Source organism: Trichomycterus rosablanca, chromosome 19 (assembly GCF_030014385.1).
Source record: "Trichomycterus rosablanca isolate fTriRos1 chromosome 19, fTriRos1.hap1, whole genome shotgun sequence".
NCBI classification, from domain to species: domain Eukaryota; kingdom Metazoa; phylum Chordata; class Actinopteri; order Siluriformes; family Trichomycteridae; genus Trichomycterus; species Trichomycterus rosablanca.
Genome location: NC_086006.1, coordinates 10,387,501 through 10,403,789, shown reverse-complemented (window position 1 = coordinate 10,403,789; position 16,289 = coordinate 10,387,501). Strand labels below are relative to the sequence as shown.

Sequence of the window (16,289 nt, the reverse complement as noted above, 5' to 3'; positions counted from 1 at the left end):
AATAATAATAATGATAAGTATAATAATAACAATAATACAATAATAATGATAATATTAAATAATAATAATGATAACAATAATAATAATAATAATGATGATAATAATAATGATGATAATAATAATAATGACAACAATACAATAATAATGATGATAATAATAATAATAATAATAATAATAATAATATGATAATAATAATAATACAATAATAATGATAATGATAATAATAATAATAATGATAATAATAACTTTAAAAATAATTTTATTGATGATTTATTGTTGATTAATTATTATTATTGTTATTATAATTATTATTTTACTACTAATAATATTTGTAAGTATTAGCATTTTTTTTTGTTTGCATTTTCTCTCCATTTTCCTCCCGATTTACCGCACTCAATTTTGTCTTCCGCTGCTGAGAGATACCAGATTGCATCTGAGGAGAGCACGTCGCTGTACACGCCTCTTCCAACAAGTGCACAGCCCTCCTATTCTCGCCCGTGCATTCTGCACAGGCATCTATTCCGCCAATCAGGGTCCTTACACAGCGTATGAATACTCACCCACCCACACATAGTCTGGCCCCCCAATTTGTATCTGCTGCAGGCACTGCAAATTATGCCTGCTAGATGGCGCCCAGACGACCGGTGGCAACACCGAGTTTCGAACCGAGGAGTTCAGAAACTCGGTGCTGGTGTGCTAGCTGAATATCCCGCTGCGCCACCTGGGCTTTTTTTTTTTTTTTTACTTTTTTACTATTATATACTAAACCTGTACAGCTGATTTAGCCATAAAGAATTTCTCTTCCTCTTTTTAAAAATGAAACATTTATTTAACATCTGACAGATGACAGATATGAGGATGCGTTCCTTCAGCTATTCATTCTGGAGAAAATGATTTATAGAATATTGACCTACCATAACAAAACTAGATGGCGAAATAAACAGCGAGCATGTTCGTGTACATCATTAATGACTCATTACATAATACCACAATGTATACATGCATTCCCAGACCTCAGCTAGCAATTTTTAATTTATAAATAATTCAATCATGAATCAGCATTTGACCCTGGACATGAAACCCCCACCATACCCTCAGCAGATGCCTTTTTCTTTCTTTCCCCAAAACGCACACCTCCACACATGCACTGGTCTGAGTGACAGCTCTACCTGCACAGCTGGCTGATGTTCCAACTTACCACACAATCAAACCCTGAATGCTGGTCCATTATCCAGTCTGTCAAATTGCCCGTCAATCCACCAATCCTTTTTTTTTTTGTTAGAGCATCTTAGAGCTCCCTACCTTGGAGCAGAACAGCATAGGTGTCATAGGTATCAGATATAGGGGGGTAAGGGAGAGGGAAAGAGAGGGATAGTCCCACCCTAGCCCCAATAAGCTATTTCCTTTCTGAGCTCTTCGTTTCTTACTGCTGCGTGTGCTGCTGCAGCAGCTCCTGATCTCCAGACAGTGAAACACTGCCCATTCAAAGCAGAGCATGCTGGGAAAAAAGGGTTCTTAAAGAGACAGTGCCATCTGGCATGGCATTGAATTATGAAATAAGTGTTGAGTTCTCTGTAGCATTGCTAATGAACAACCATCCTTAGACATATCCTACTACAACTTTGCTTTTATGCTTTTCCAGATGTACCGGGTTACTCATAATTACATGCAATTATTACCCATGTTCACACTTATACCATGCATAGTAATCCCATGCTGTTTACAGAGCCAGTCTGCTCAGTTTTACATACGTGGTGTGTAATTAACCCTTACACTCTAGCTGTTCTGTATAATCAGTGCATACTATCTAATTTTACTATACAGTCGTGTTACGTGTCCATGTGTGACATGTGTTCTACTGGTATGAGTACACAGCCATAACAATTAAACCGCCTCCTTGTTTCTACACTTACTGCCCATTTTATCAGCTCGACTTACCATTTAGAAGCACTTTGTAGTTCTACAATCACTGACTGTAGTCCATCTGTTTCTCTGCATGCTTTGTCAGCCCCCTTTCACCCTGTTCTTCAATGGTCAGGACCGCCATAGGACCACCACAGAGCAGATATTATTTAGGTGGTGGATAATTCTTAGCACTGCAGTGACAATGGTGGTGTGTTAGTGTGTGTTGTGCTGGTATGAGTGGATCACCTCACTGTCACTGCTGGACTTAGAATAGTCCACCAACCAGAAATATATCCAGCCAACAGCGCCCCGTGGGAAGTGTCCTGTGTCCACTGATGAAGGTCTACAAGATGACTAATTCAAACAGCAGCAATAGATGAGCGACCGTCTCTGACTTTACGTCTACAAGGTGAACCAACTAGGTAGGAGTGTCTAATAGAGTGGACAGTGAGTGGACACGGTGTTTAAAAACCAGAACAACACACACTAACACAACACCATGTCAGTGTCACTGCAGGACTGAGAATGATCCACCACCTAAATAATACCTGCTCCATGGTGGTCCTGACCATTGAAGAACAGCATAAAAGGGGGCTAACAAAGCATGCAGAGAAACAGATGGACTACATTTAGTAATTGTAGAACAACAAAGTGCTCCTATATGGTAAGTGGAGTTAATAAAATGGACAGTAAGTGTAGAAACAAGGAGGTGGTTTTAATGTTACATCTGATCAATGTATATTAATGCCCATGATTGTGGAATCAGATGTCCAACAAGCTCACGGTCAGGTGTCCACATACTTTTTGCAATACAGTGTACATCAAAACCTTTCTAAATCCTGTCCTAGTGCCGATCTGACATTTACCTGTTGGTGGAGAAGTCTCAGTGAAAGCATTGTGGACCTGGGTGAGGTACAGCACTACTGACAGCTGGTCAATATCCTTGCTAGAGGCCATGTCACTGGCAGACATGATAGGCACAATGCCAAACTCCCTCTGCAGAATGTCGAATGCCAGCTGGTTGTTGTATGCTACATTCTTTTCATCCAGAGAGGACATATCTCTGTAAGAGAAGACAGGCAGTCAAACACAGTAAAAAAAAGCAAGATGCAGTGCCAGATGGTGCAGCTGAAGCTCTCGAACACTACAAAATATTTATCCCTGCACATATGGTGGGCTGGATGACTTCATGAGTCAGATAAAAGTGTCTGATACATGATATACATATGAATTGTATTCTATTCATATTTTCAGTAAAGGAAAAACCCATTTCCAGAAATGTTAGGACATTCTTGGGACAGTATCTTGGGACAGAAAAAGTTGGGACAGTATGGAAAATGCAAATAAAATAAAAATGCAGCGTTCCTTACATTTACTTTGACTTTTATTTGATTGCAGACAGTTTGAACCCAACATATTTCATGTTGTATCTGCTCAACTTCATTTCATTTGTTAATAAACATCCATTCCTGCATTTCAGGCCTGCAACACATTCCAAAAAAAAGTTGGGACGAGGGAAATTTTGGAATGCATTTGCATATTTCTCCCTCTACAGTGCATAATATCATTAAATGATTCAAGGAATCAGAACGAGTATCAGTGCGTAAAGGCCAAATGCGCAGGCTTCAAATGCGCAATCAAGAACCGCCACTCAACAATAGCTGATATAACCACATGGATGAGGGATTACTTTGGCAAACCTTTGTCAAGCTCTACAATACAGAGTTACATGCACAAATACCACTTACAACTTTAAGGTGCAAAAAAGAAGCCTTATGTTAACCATGTCCAGAAGCGGCGTCGACTTCTCTGGGCTCGGAGGCATCTAGGATGGAACATCACACAGTGGAAACGTGTATTGTGGTCAGATGAATGAGCATACCAGAAGTTGTTTGGAAAAAATGGACACCATGTGCTCCGGACCAAAGACGAAAAGGACCTTCCAGACTGTCATCAGCAAGAAGTCCAAAAGCCAGGGTCTGTCAGGGTATGGGGCTGTGTCAGTGCCCTTGGCAAAGGTCGTTTACACTTCTGTGATGGCAGCATTAATGCAGAAAAGTACACTGAGATCTTAGAGCAACATGTGCTGCCTTCAAGATGTCATCTTTTCCAGGGACGTCCATGCATTTTTCAACAAGACGATGCAAAACCACATGCTGCACACATTACAAAGGCATGGCTGCAGATGATCAGCCTGCAGTCCTGATCTGTCCCCAACAGAGAATGTGTGGAGAATTTTGAAACGAAAAAAGCGACAATGATGACCCTGTACTGTTGCACATCTTAAGACGTGTTTGCAGGAAGAATAAGACAAAGTAAAAGCTGACACGCTAAATCACTTGGTATCCTCTGTGCCAAAACGTCTTAAGTGTGGTGAAAAGGAATGGCAACATTACAAAGTGGTAAATGCTTTACTGTCCCAACTTTTTTGGAATGTGTTGCAGGCCTGAAATGCAGGAATGGATGTTTATTAATAAATGAAATGAAGTTGACCAGACAAAACAGCAGTAGAAACCATCTGTCATTATCAGTACATATTGCAGGTGAGAAAATGAGTCTTACATGAGTTTGGGTCTAAAACGCTGGATGAGGGCACACAGGGCCAGGCCAGATCTCCATGACTGACTGAGGTCTGTCACCTTCACTCGCTCACACCAGGCTGTGTGTTTCTTACACCAGTTTAGCAGGTCTTCCAAACGCCGCAGTGACACAGCTGTAAACCCCCAAAAGAAAATATTCACTTAGTCAGTGGTTGGAGCAATACATCAAAGCTTTATGACCTAACGTTATCTATACCTACCAGTCACTTTATTAGGAACCCCTAAATACCTGCTAATTCCTGTCATTGTCCAATCAGCAATTTACATTGTGGCAGCAGCACAATACATGCAAACTTTCAGACACTGGTCAAATACTTTATTTAATGCTAAACCGCTCAGGTGACGCAGCGGTAAAATACGCTAACACACCAGAGCTGGGGTTTTCGAATACATCGTATTGAATCTCAGCTCTGTCATCCGGCTGGGCTGGGCGGCTGCATGAACAACGATTGGCTGTTGTTCATAGGGTTAGGGGCAAGCCGGATCATAGGTCCTCATAACTGGTGCAATTATGACCCCTGCTGGCTGATCGATTGTGCCTGCACAGGGCTGAGGAATAACGTTGATCAGGGTGTGGCTCTCCGTGCACAGTGCTGATCGGTGTATATGAACTCGACTCGTGCAGGTGAAAAATGCAGTCTGTGCAGCTCAGGTGGCACAGCGGTAAAAACACACGCTGCAACCAGAGCTGGGATCTCAAATACAGATTGTATCGAATCTCAGTTCCGCCTTGCCAGCTGAGGCTGTGCGGCTACATGAACAACGATTGGCCTGTTGTTCAGATGGGTGGGACTATGCCGGATAGGGTCTCTCTCTGTCAGACTGGTGCAATTACAACCTCTGCTGGCTGATTAGAGGCGCCTACACAGAGGTGAGGAAAGAGTGCTCTTAGGGTGTGTCTCTCCATACACAACGCTAGGTGGCACAACACTCGTCAATGTGTGGGTGATAAGATGCATACGGCTTGCTGCCCACGTGTCGGAGGGGGCGTGAGTCAGTTGAGAAGTGTCCTCAGTCAGTGGTGAAGGGTCGAATCAGTGGAGGATGCAATCAGGGTAATTGGACACGACTAGATTAGGGGAGAAAATTGAGGGGAAATGGTTGGAAAAATAGAAAATTTTAAAAAATACTTTATTTGGTGCTGATAATAAACATCAGAATAGAGTAAAAAAATTACTGTGGCATTGACGCTTGTGCCAGACTGGTTAGTATGCATGTCACAAACTGTTTATCTTGAGGGATTTTCATACACAAGTCTCCAGATTCGCATAAAATGATTTTTAAAAAAGCCTTAAAGTGACCAGCAGTTCTGCACAAGGAAACATTTTGTTAATATGAAAGGTGAAGGAGAGTGGTCAGATTGGTTTGAGCCAACAGGACACCAATGACCCTAAACACACATCTCAGAATGCAAAATATGTCAATCCCCAAGGAGGATTAACTGCGGCTAAAACAACATGGGCTTAACTCAGGAATCTGAGCCTACAGTGGGCACATGTTCACCAAAACTGGATATCTGAGAATTGGGAAAACTGTTATTTGGTCTTATTAATCTTGATTACTGCTGTAATATGAAGTTGGTCTAATTATTGGCAATGGGTTCCATATACCCAAACCAAACCATATACAGTGGGATCCAAAAATCTAATACCACTTGTGAAAAAGCTTCTGTTTTGCATTTGTCTCATATTGAATACGTTTCTTGTAATCCAAATCTCACTACTTTAAACTACTAACTACTACTTTAAAGACCAAAGAAGATCAAGAAGTGCTGACTGTTAAGACTTACTAGATGATCGATCGTTCTTCTTTTTGATGGACTTGTTGCTATTCGAGAAGTCCTCAACATCATATAAATGCTGCACCTAAATAATACACACAACCCCCCAAACACAAATCCAAATCAACATCACTTCATTTTCACAACTGTCACTAAATTAACCTCTTCAAAGTAACATACACTGTCCATTTATATATTATATCATCTCCACTTACCATATAGAAACACTTTGTAGTGCTACAATTATGGACTGTAGTCCATCTGTTTCTCTACATACATTTTAGCCTGCTTTCACCCTGTTCTTTAATGATCAGGACCCCTACAGGACCACCACAGAGCAGGTATTATTTGGGTGGTGGATCATTCAGCACTGCTGGAGTTTTTAAACACCTCACTGTTACTGCTGGACTGAGAATAGTCCACCAGTGACAGACACCAAAAATATCCAGCCAACAGCGTCCTGTGACCACTGATGAAGGTCTAGAAGATGACCAACTCAAACAGCAGCAATAGATGAACGATCGTCTCTGACTTTACATCTACAAGGTGGACCAACTAGGTAGGAGTGTCTAATAGAGTAGACAGTGAGTGGACACGGTATTTAAAAACTCCAGCAGTGCTGCTGTGTCTGATTCACTCATACCAGCACAACACGCACTAACACACTACCACCATGTCAGTGTCACTGCAGTGCCACCTAAATAATATCTGCTCTGTGGTGGTCCTGTGGGGGTCCTGAACATTAAAGACCAGGGTAAAAGCAGGCTAAAAAAGTACTGAAAAACTACATTTAAAATGCAGTGTAGTTGTGAAGATTTGAAATCTGAGGTTTGTGTGAGCAAAATAAATGCTTACTTGTTCAGGTTTTATGGAGGAAACGTTGACATTGGGGTACCGGGTGCTGGGATCTATGCTGTAGAGTGAGTAGTTCTTTCTGGTGTTCTCTGGTGTGGTCTGAGATAGTAACTGATACACACTTTCCCTGTTGGATCCAATCAACAAGAAGACAAAAAAAGCTTTGCTTTTAATAAAGTTACCTTAACCCTAACCCTAACCTTAAACCCGAACCCTAACCCCAAACCCTAACCCTAAAATATTTTGAACAAATTCAAATTAGTAACGTTCAACAATTTTATTATCATACAAAAAAATACTAAATATATACTTAATTGGAAAAGTTATGGAAATCTTATGTACCTCTCTGCCAGAACCTTCAAACTGGGCAATTCTTTACCCCAGCTTCTCACCATCCATGCTGTGTCAAAGGCAGCCAGGAACCCACGTGCAATGCCCGTCCCCAAGGGCCAAAAGGGCTACATAAACAGAAATGATGTTAATACAATGTATCAAGACTCTTTAAAACACTTTATTTAAATTGTAAACAGCAGCCTTTGACAACTGTTGTTTGCTAGTAGTATCATGGTAAAAGTCTGGAGATTTTGGCTTAAAAAGAGGCAGTAATAAAGACTCCTTGGAGAGGGAAATACTCCAAGTTCGAGCCAATCTATGCATTTTGTAAGCAGATCATTATATTATGTATATCCAACTTATATAAAATATGTCCAACTAAGGCCGCTCAGGTGGCGTAGTGGTAAAGTATGCTAGCGCACCAGAGTTGGGGTTTCGAATACATTATATCAAATCTCAGCTCTGCCTTTCCGACTGGGCGGCAGCATGAACAACGGTTGGTTGTTGTTCAGAGTTAGAGGGTAAAAAAAGTCGGATCATAGGTCCTCATAACTGGTGCAACTGCGGCCCCTGCTGATGGTGCCTGCACAGGGCTGAGGAATAATGCTGATGGGGGTGTGGCCCTCCGTACACAGTGCTCGTCAGTGTATGAACTTGATTCGTGCAGGTGAAAAATGCAGTCTGTACTGACTGTACGTGCCAGAGGGGGGGTATGTCAGTTGAGAGGCGTCCTCAGTCAGCGGTGAAGGGTCGAATCAGTATAGAGGACATAATCAGGGTAATTGGACACGACTAGATTAGGGGAGAAAAATTAAATTAGAATAAAGTAATTCATGTCAAATGGTTTGGTTACACACTACATAGCACACAGGATACAATTTGGGACGCAGGCAGGAAATCACAGTAAAAAAACATTGTAATACAGTGGAACCTCGATTTAACGGAACTCCATTTAACGGAAATCAGATTTAACAGACAACGGACTAAGTAATCAAGTAAAACCAAATGTCAGATCTGATTGTCCACTTAATTCCTTTGAGAAGCGTACAAAGACCAGTACTTCAGTAATTGACCGCCAGCCAGTGCATGTCTCTCCAGACATCCCAAGCATATACATAGCGGCTCCCTGATGCCCGCAAGTCAGATAAAATCTCCCGGAATCTAGAACGAGCGGCCAAGAGCAACACACACATGCGCACACAGGCGAAACAGACTTTTTTTCCCGATCGCGTATTAAATCCATAACTAAATTCATAAATTCATATCTAAAATACTATCTAGTGCACTATGTAGTACAAATTAATGTGTTTGTGATGCAAACAGTTAGCTTAGTAGCTCAGTTAGCAGCTCCTAAAAGTTCTGTTATCACCCATATCCTTTGGTGTGTGCGAGTAGTTTTTTAGTTTTTTTTTTTTTTTTTTTTTTTTGGGGCTTGGGGGGGGGGGGGGGGGGGGGTCAGGGTGAGCCTTCCTGAAATGAGTTTTTGCAACTTGGGATGTCTGTCTCTCTGTTGATAAGTGATAGGCTTTATTTTGTCAGGAGGCTCACTTTGTTCTCTCAGTTTTCTCTGTTTTATGCTTAGATTTGCTAGTGCTTAGTTATGAACCAGCACTGCTCCATGGATACCAGCAGTGCTTCAGACTCAGAATAGATACTCTCCTACTACATGAGCAAAAAACGTACCAGTGCATCCACCCTTTAGTCTGCTAAAATGAGCTTCCACTGTACTCTCTTGCTGCTGTAGAGAACAGTAGTGCGGAGGCACCATTCAAAGCCCAATGTTTCAATTACATTCCTCAGACATCACATCATATTAGGAGAATAACAGCTGGCCTTGCAAGACTAGGTCTCAAGACCTTGGTACATGGATGAGTGCCACATTCTCTCTGGCTAAAGAAAGCTAAAATGTGCCTCCTTCAACACATGTGGAGCCCCATCTTTACAGCAGCCAGCAGGACCACACTGTTCCTTCTGTATTTCTATGCGATAGCAAGGATGTGATTTTCCATCTGCCCTCTCTTCCACCAGTTGTGTCTGTTAAGTGCCAGGTCAGGCTGACATACACTCTATAAACCCCTGTGCTAGGTGCACATTTTACAATTCCATTTAAGTGCATACACAGACCAGGCATAACATTATGACCACTGACAGGTGAACTGAATAACACTGATTATCTCTTCATCACGGCTCCTGTTAGTGGGTGGGATATATTAGGCACCAAGTGAACATTTTATCCTCAAAGTTGATGTGTTAGAAGCAGGAAAAATGGACAAGCGTAAGGATTTGAGCGAGTTTGACAAGGGTCAAATTGTGATGGCTAGACGACTAGGTCAGAGCATCTCCAAAACTGCAGCTCTTGTGGGGTGTTCCGGGTCTGCAGTGGTCAGTATCTATCAAAAGTGGTCCAAGGAAGGAACGGTGGTAAACCGGTGACAGGGTGATGGGCGGCCAAGGCTCATTGATTCATGTGGGAAGCAAGGGCTGGCCCACGTGGTCCAGACGAGCTACTGTAGTTAATGCTGGTTCTGATAGAAAGGTGTCAGAATACACAGTGCATGGCAGTTTGTTGCGTATGGGGCTGCACAGCCGCAGACCAGTCAGGGTGCCCATGCTGACCCCTGTCCACCGCCGAAAGCACCAAAGTGAGCATCGGAACTGGACCACGGAGCAATGGAAGGTGGCCTGGTCTGATGAATCACGTTTTCTTTTACATCACGTGGATGGCCGGGTGCGTGTGCGTCGCTCACCTGGGGAACACATGGCACCAGGATGCACTATGGGAAGAAGGCAAGCCGGCGGAGGCAGTGTGATGCTTTGGGCAATGTTCTGCTGGGAAACCTTAAGGGGTCTAGTGGCGTCCATGCCTTGACAGGTTCCTAATAACACAATATTAGGAAAGTGGTCATAATGTTATGCCTGATCGGTGTATTAAACATGTGTGTGTGTGTGTGTGTGTGTGTTTGCTTCTTCCACACACCTCCACCAGGCAGTCTCCAACCAAAGCAATGAGAAGTTTCTTCCCTTTGCGCTCCCTTATCAGAGAGGAGTGCTCCGCCCGGTGCATGCTGGTGAAGTCGAACATGGCCACATCTGGCTGCCCCATGTGGTTCTTCGCAAATTCAACATCAGGAAGTTTGCGACCCGTAGAGAACTGGGCAGCATCGTATGCGTACTTCTGTAAGGCCTCCTGGTTAACGTTGGCAGCTGCTAACAGCTGTTCGGCATCACTGTAGTCCTAGGAAAAAGAGGTAATATGGTATAATCCAGTAAAAAATAAGTGTGTCTTATATATTATTGATTTGTTAGTAACAAACCTCAGTAAAGTTTATCTTGACTGCTCTCTATTAACCATTATTAAAGTGTGACTGGATTTCATATAGCTAATAAAAGTAATAATAACATACAGTATGCCCTCTAGATACAAACCTTCAACCTGCAAACTTTCAAAGACATAAACAAGTGTGCACAATAAAGTAAAAATGTTTAAGTAAGTACAAAATTTCAAATTGTGCAGGACGCTCAGGTGGCGTAGTGGTAAACAACACACACTAGAACACCAGAGCTGGGATCTCTAATACATCGTATCGAGTCTCAGCTTTGCCTGCCGGCTGGGATGAGCGGCCACATGAACACATGAACGATTGGCCTGTTGTTCATATAGGGGTGCATATTAAGCCGGATAGGGACTCTCTCATAACTGATGCATTTACGACCTCTGCTGGCTGACTGATGGCGCCTGCACAGAGACGAGGATAGGGCTCGTTGATCAGGGTGTGTCTCTCCATACACATTGCTGATCCGCATATGCACTCGTCAAGTGTAGGTGATAAAATGCATACGGCTGCTGCCCATGCGTCGGAGGGGGCATGGGTTAGCTTCGTTCTCCTCAATCAGAGCCGGGGTCGGCATTAGTGGAGAGGAAGCATGACGCAATCAGGACTTTTGACTATACTGTGTATATACACAAATTGGTTGATATGAGAAATAAATATGAAAAACAAACAAAAAAAATGATACAATATACAACACAGACTTGTTCATCAGAACAAGGACAAGTGCGGACATGTCTGTTTATGTGTGTTTATATATATGTGTGTGTGTGTGTGTGTGTGTGTGTGCGCGTGTGTGTGTGTGTGTGTGTGTGCGTGTGTGTGCTTACTTGCTTGATGACCCCTTTCTTCAGCAAACTTTTTTTCTTGGCAGTCATGACAAAGTAGTGAGTGTCATCTTTATAGTAGACAATGTTCTCCAGATCGATACCTAAACAATCGAAAAAATTGGATTCAGAAAATTAGGAAACAACTGCAACTCAGAAGAAATACAAAGCACAGCCAAAAGTATGTGGACACCTGTCCATGAGATTGGTGGACCCCTCTTTCAAAATTGTAAGCCTTAATATCAAGTTGGCTCATTTGCAGCAGGCTGTTGCTGGCTTGCACTGGACACTCAGTCATCCCAAAAATGTTTCTTTGGGTGGAGTTCAGGGCTCTGTGTAGGCCACTGGAATTCCTTCAAACCATAACTGTCAACCAACATCCTTATTGACCTTCATTGACCCAAACTGTTGCATATAATCATATGCAATAATCATGTATCATATATATAAGTTTGTTCACCTGTTAGCAATGACTATAACTAAGACATAATAATTAGAAGGTGGTGACTACATAATTTTGATAATGTCCCAAAGCTTAGCATGATATGCTTAGCATGCTGGTTTTGTTCTGTATTTCAGTATGTCCAATAGAAACATGTTCTTTTTGGATAGTAATGTGATGATGTGTATTAGCCTGGATGCAAATGTGGTATCCCCACATTATTCACTATACCCATTTCTGTTTGCAGCTCCTGGAAGAACTTCTGGTTGTAAATGCGTGCAACACCACTGATCTCTGGCACCTGAGCCTCCGCTGCGGTGTGGTGGTTTACAAAGTTAGCTGTAATCCCAATGGCCAGCTTCCCTCTTAGTTCTTTTATCTTAAACCCTGTTACAGAAACACAAACATGACAAGCGTAACAAATCATTATAATATAAATGTCTATGGCACTCTGATAATGCAGCAACATAATACTGTACTGTTCTACTGTAGTATTGCTAGTACCAGGTGCTAGTACGGCTGGCCAGGTGCTCCACAGGCGCAACTGGCCGTGTATGAGTAAGGGAAATCCGGATGGAGTATCGAATGCGAGTATCAAAGCTAACCTATGACAAGTCATAGAAACTTGTGATGATCAAGGATGTTGGGTTGCTTTCGTTCTGCCTCTCTAGTCCGACCATTCAGGTTTGTTGATGGTCTAATTTATTTAAATTCTCCAGGACACCCAAGGGTGTGGAAGCGCAAAATGATTGTCTGTGGTTGTTTCTCTGTGTGTTACCGGCAGTAATAGGCTGCAGCATGGAAAGAGATGACAGATAAAACATGTGGCCAAAATAATAGAAACAAAAGGAAATCCACAGTCCAAATCAGAGAGGCACCTTACTTGAGTAGAGGGTACTACACGCCTGCCCAGAAAACTCCATAAGCATATGTGGCCATATGCTCGTGTCACAAGGGAGATTGACTATAAGCCCCCAGCAAAATACACAGTCACACAGAAAAGTGAGAAAAGCTAGATACAAGAGAAAAGGTAAATGGTAAAAACTGAGGTACCACCACACCAGCTACTCAATCCACCAGTGTGTGATAATCTGCATTCTTGGAAAGCATAAACAGAGAAGAAACCAGTAAAATGCAAGGACAACTGTAAAAGCAGAAGAGCAGCCACTCCACCAAATAATGCATCCCATCCAGTGTGGGTTTATCTGTGGGATTCTGCTCAAAAAAGTGCTCCTGAAGGCAACCCACCCATCCAGCTGCAGCAAATTAACACTGATGAGGTGCAGAGACTGCCTGATAAAACATCACTGTCAGTCATCTATGCATTTGCCCCCTGCTGGTATGTATGTATGTTTCTCCACTTTGAAATCTTACCATCAGGTACGAATCTTCCTCCTCCAGCTGAGATGAAAACATCAAACTCATAGGAAGCAGCAGGATGAGATTCAGGATGTACCAAAGCTCTCCAGCCTGTACAAGAACAAGTCAGATATCCACGCTCAGATCCAACAAACTGCTATTCATCACAAATATAGCCTACTGTACAAATGTGGCAAGAAATCATATAGACGTGTATAAAAATGCAAACCTGTTCCTGATGCTTGAGGCTCCTGCAAACCTTTATACGACACGCCAGTGTGAACCTCAACCCCCAACAGCAGTGCCAGCTTCAGCAGCATTAACTGCAACTGACGGATACCTGCATATTTAAAGACGGCTTTTATTTAACATCAGAAGTACATTTATTGGTCACTTTATTAGGAACGTGTGCCCCTTATCCATGCAATTATCCAATGCATAAAATGCATCATATAAACGAAGGTCATGAGCTTAACTGATCCATGATTGTTTGCTTGAGCTGATGATCTGAGAGTCTTGGGAAAAACAAAAAAAGTGGAAGTGTACTGACAAAAATTCCACAAACAACGCAAGCAGGGCAGAATTAGGCCATTTTCCACTTATTGTAAAAGAAAAGAGCAATCCATTTTTTGAAACATCTAAAAGAGAGCGACCCACAATCTTATCAGTATAGAGCCCTGCAACACCAAGAGCTGAGCTAAGACACCAGTCCCCTCATCCAACTGGTCCTGAGTCAGGCACCGACACACTACTAACACACACCGGCACACCACTGACACACACTAACACAATAGACTCAGGAACAGGAGAAATTTGCAAAAACAAATTAGAATAAACCAAATTGCACAAACACTCAGAATAAAATATCTGAAATGAAAGTCCAAGGCAGATTATCTGAGAACGGTGTCTGACCCTAAATTGAGAAACACCTTGACGAGGTACAGACCAAGCGTGTACAACCTGGCCGTGGAGACGGGGCGGCACACATGGTCCTGGCTGCCCCCAGAGGAGAGGCTGTGCCAGAACTGCACTCTCAGTACAGTAGAAGTACAGCTAATGCAGCTAGGGCATTTGTAGCCTAGTGGTTAAGGTACTGGACTAGTAATCAGAAGGTCGCTGGTTCAAACCCCACCACTGCCAGGTTGCTGCTGTTGGGCCCTTGAGCAAGGCCCTTAACCCTCAATTGCTTAGATTGTATACTGTCACAGTACTGTAAGTCGCTTTGGATGAAAGCGTCTACTAAATGCTGAAAATGTAAAGCACCAAATACCACAACATTCGGACGTAATTCTTCCCCAAATGTAACTCCATCATCCCTAACTTTAACGCCCTCCCAGACCCCGACAAACTGAGAGACATGTATTGTTGTTGTGACTACTTGCATTGTTTTATTAAATATATATTAATACTTAATATAATTAATAATTAACATTATTAACAAATTTATATATATATATATATATATATATATATATATATATATATATATATATATATATATAAGAAAATCTAAGGGCTAAAAGTTATAGTTTATAAACACTATGGTGTGAAATTGTGCACTGTGCAAATAAAACAGTACCACGTGTAATTGTACATATCAAATAGTACCATTTACAAGATTAATTGTCAGTCACAGGTACCGAAGGCTATGCAGCTTTGATTTTTGATTGCCACTGCAGTATGTAAATATGACTTCCTGAGCAGGTATGTGCAAATATGTGCCCATTCGTGTTTGACATTCAGATCAGGGCTTTGTACAGGCCACTAGTTTGCTCCACACCAACCTCGTAAAACCATTATGGACACCGCTTTGTGAACAGAGGCACAGTTATGCTATACGTGAGATGGTTGGCACCAAGTTGAAAGTATATAATGTAGAATAATTGATTAGATGTATCTGTTTGTAATGGGTAAGGTTAAAGCCTTTAATTGAATATGAGGAAAGGTTTTCATATAGTTTTGGCCCTATAGTGTATGTTAAAGCTTGTTGCACTGATACATGTAGTCAATTTCACATGGTACACAGAAACTAACAACTATAACAAGATTGGACTTGCCGCAATAATAATGAGGTTTGGTAAGTGAAGTGCAGAGGTGGTAGAGGTGCAGCAGCTCACTAAAGTGCACTATCTGAAATAGTAGCACTTAATTTTTGCATGTAAAAATTTTCACTGACAAAATAAATTTGTTTTATGTTTTTTTAATTGTTTTATAATGTATGTTTTTCTATTTATAATGTATGTTTATCTTTTTTTGTTGCCTGAATAAATTCATGTGACACAAATTCACATGTAAATAAACTGTAAAATAAAAAGACATATAATAAATAATGACACTTACAAATGTGGTCAAGTGAGCCAGTACAAAATCTTCCATAAAACTTCTTTGCACCAAGATTACGCAGATCTCGGATAGTAAAGGGCCACAGGTGGAGGACGTTGTTCCTAGAGAAGGAATTTCTTTTCTCCAGTACGACGACCTGTGCCCCCAGCAGCGCCAACTCTATAGCGGTTCTCAAGCCACATGGGCCTGCTCCCAGAACTAAACACTGAAAAAAGTAAGAATAAAAAAGGGTTAAAATTAATTACCTGCACTTATCTAAACTCAATGCACTCTTTAAATTTTCACTTGTTTTACACATTGACTTTTTGTATAACTTACAATAACTGTGTAGCCCCTAGTAGAGTCTTAAAGTGAGTTACCCAAAGCACTAGAAATGAGCATATATTTATAAAAATCAATGATGATGGTGAGGTAAGACACTACACTCCCCTTCTTTCCACTGTTGTTTAAATAAATACTCAAACTCAACAACAAAAAAGCATTTTTAACATGTCAAATGTAAAACAGGCATCAGTG

General features: G+C 41.6%; 1 protein-coding gene across 1 annotated transcript in view; it reads right to left on the bottom strand.

Moving 5' to 3' along the window:
- The window catches only part of mical1 (microtubule associated monooxygenase, calponin and LIM domain containing 1), a 51,153-nt gene that overhangs the window by 16,992 nt on the left and 17,872 nt on the right, over positions 1-16,289 (bottom strand). The window contains exons 4-14 of the mRNA XM_063014936.1: positions 15,771-15,978; positions 13,660-13,770; positions 13,446-13,541; positions 12,303-12,458; positions 11,633-11,733; positions 10,451-10,708; positions 7,483-7,598; positions 7,141-7,267; positions 6,295-6,370; positions 4,468-4,618; positions 2,772-2,968 (exon numbers count right to left, since the gene is read on the bottom strand). Of these exons, the coding sequence (XP_062871006.1) occupies positions 2,772-2,968; positions 4,468-4,618; positions 6,295-6,370; positions 7,141-7,267; positions 7,483-7,598; positions 10,451-10,708; positions 11,633-11,733; positions 12,303-12,458; positions 13,446-13,541; positions 13,660-13,770; positions 15,771-15,978 (1,597 nt within the window). The remainder of the gene's footprint in view (positions 1-2,771; positions 2,969-4,467; positions 4,619-6,294; positions 6,371-7,140; positions 7,268-7,482; positions 7,599-10,450; positions 10,709-11,632; positions 11,734-12,302; positions 12,459-13,445; positions 13,542-13,659; positions 13,771-15,770; positions 15,979-16,289) is intronic.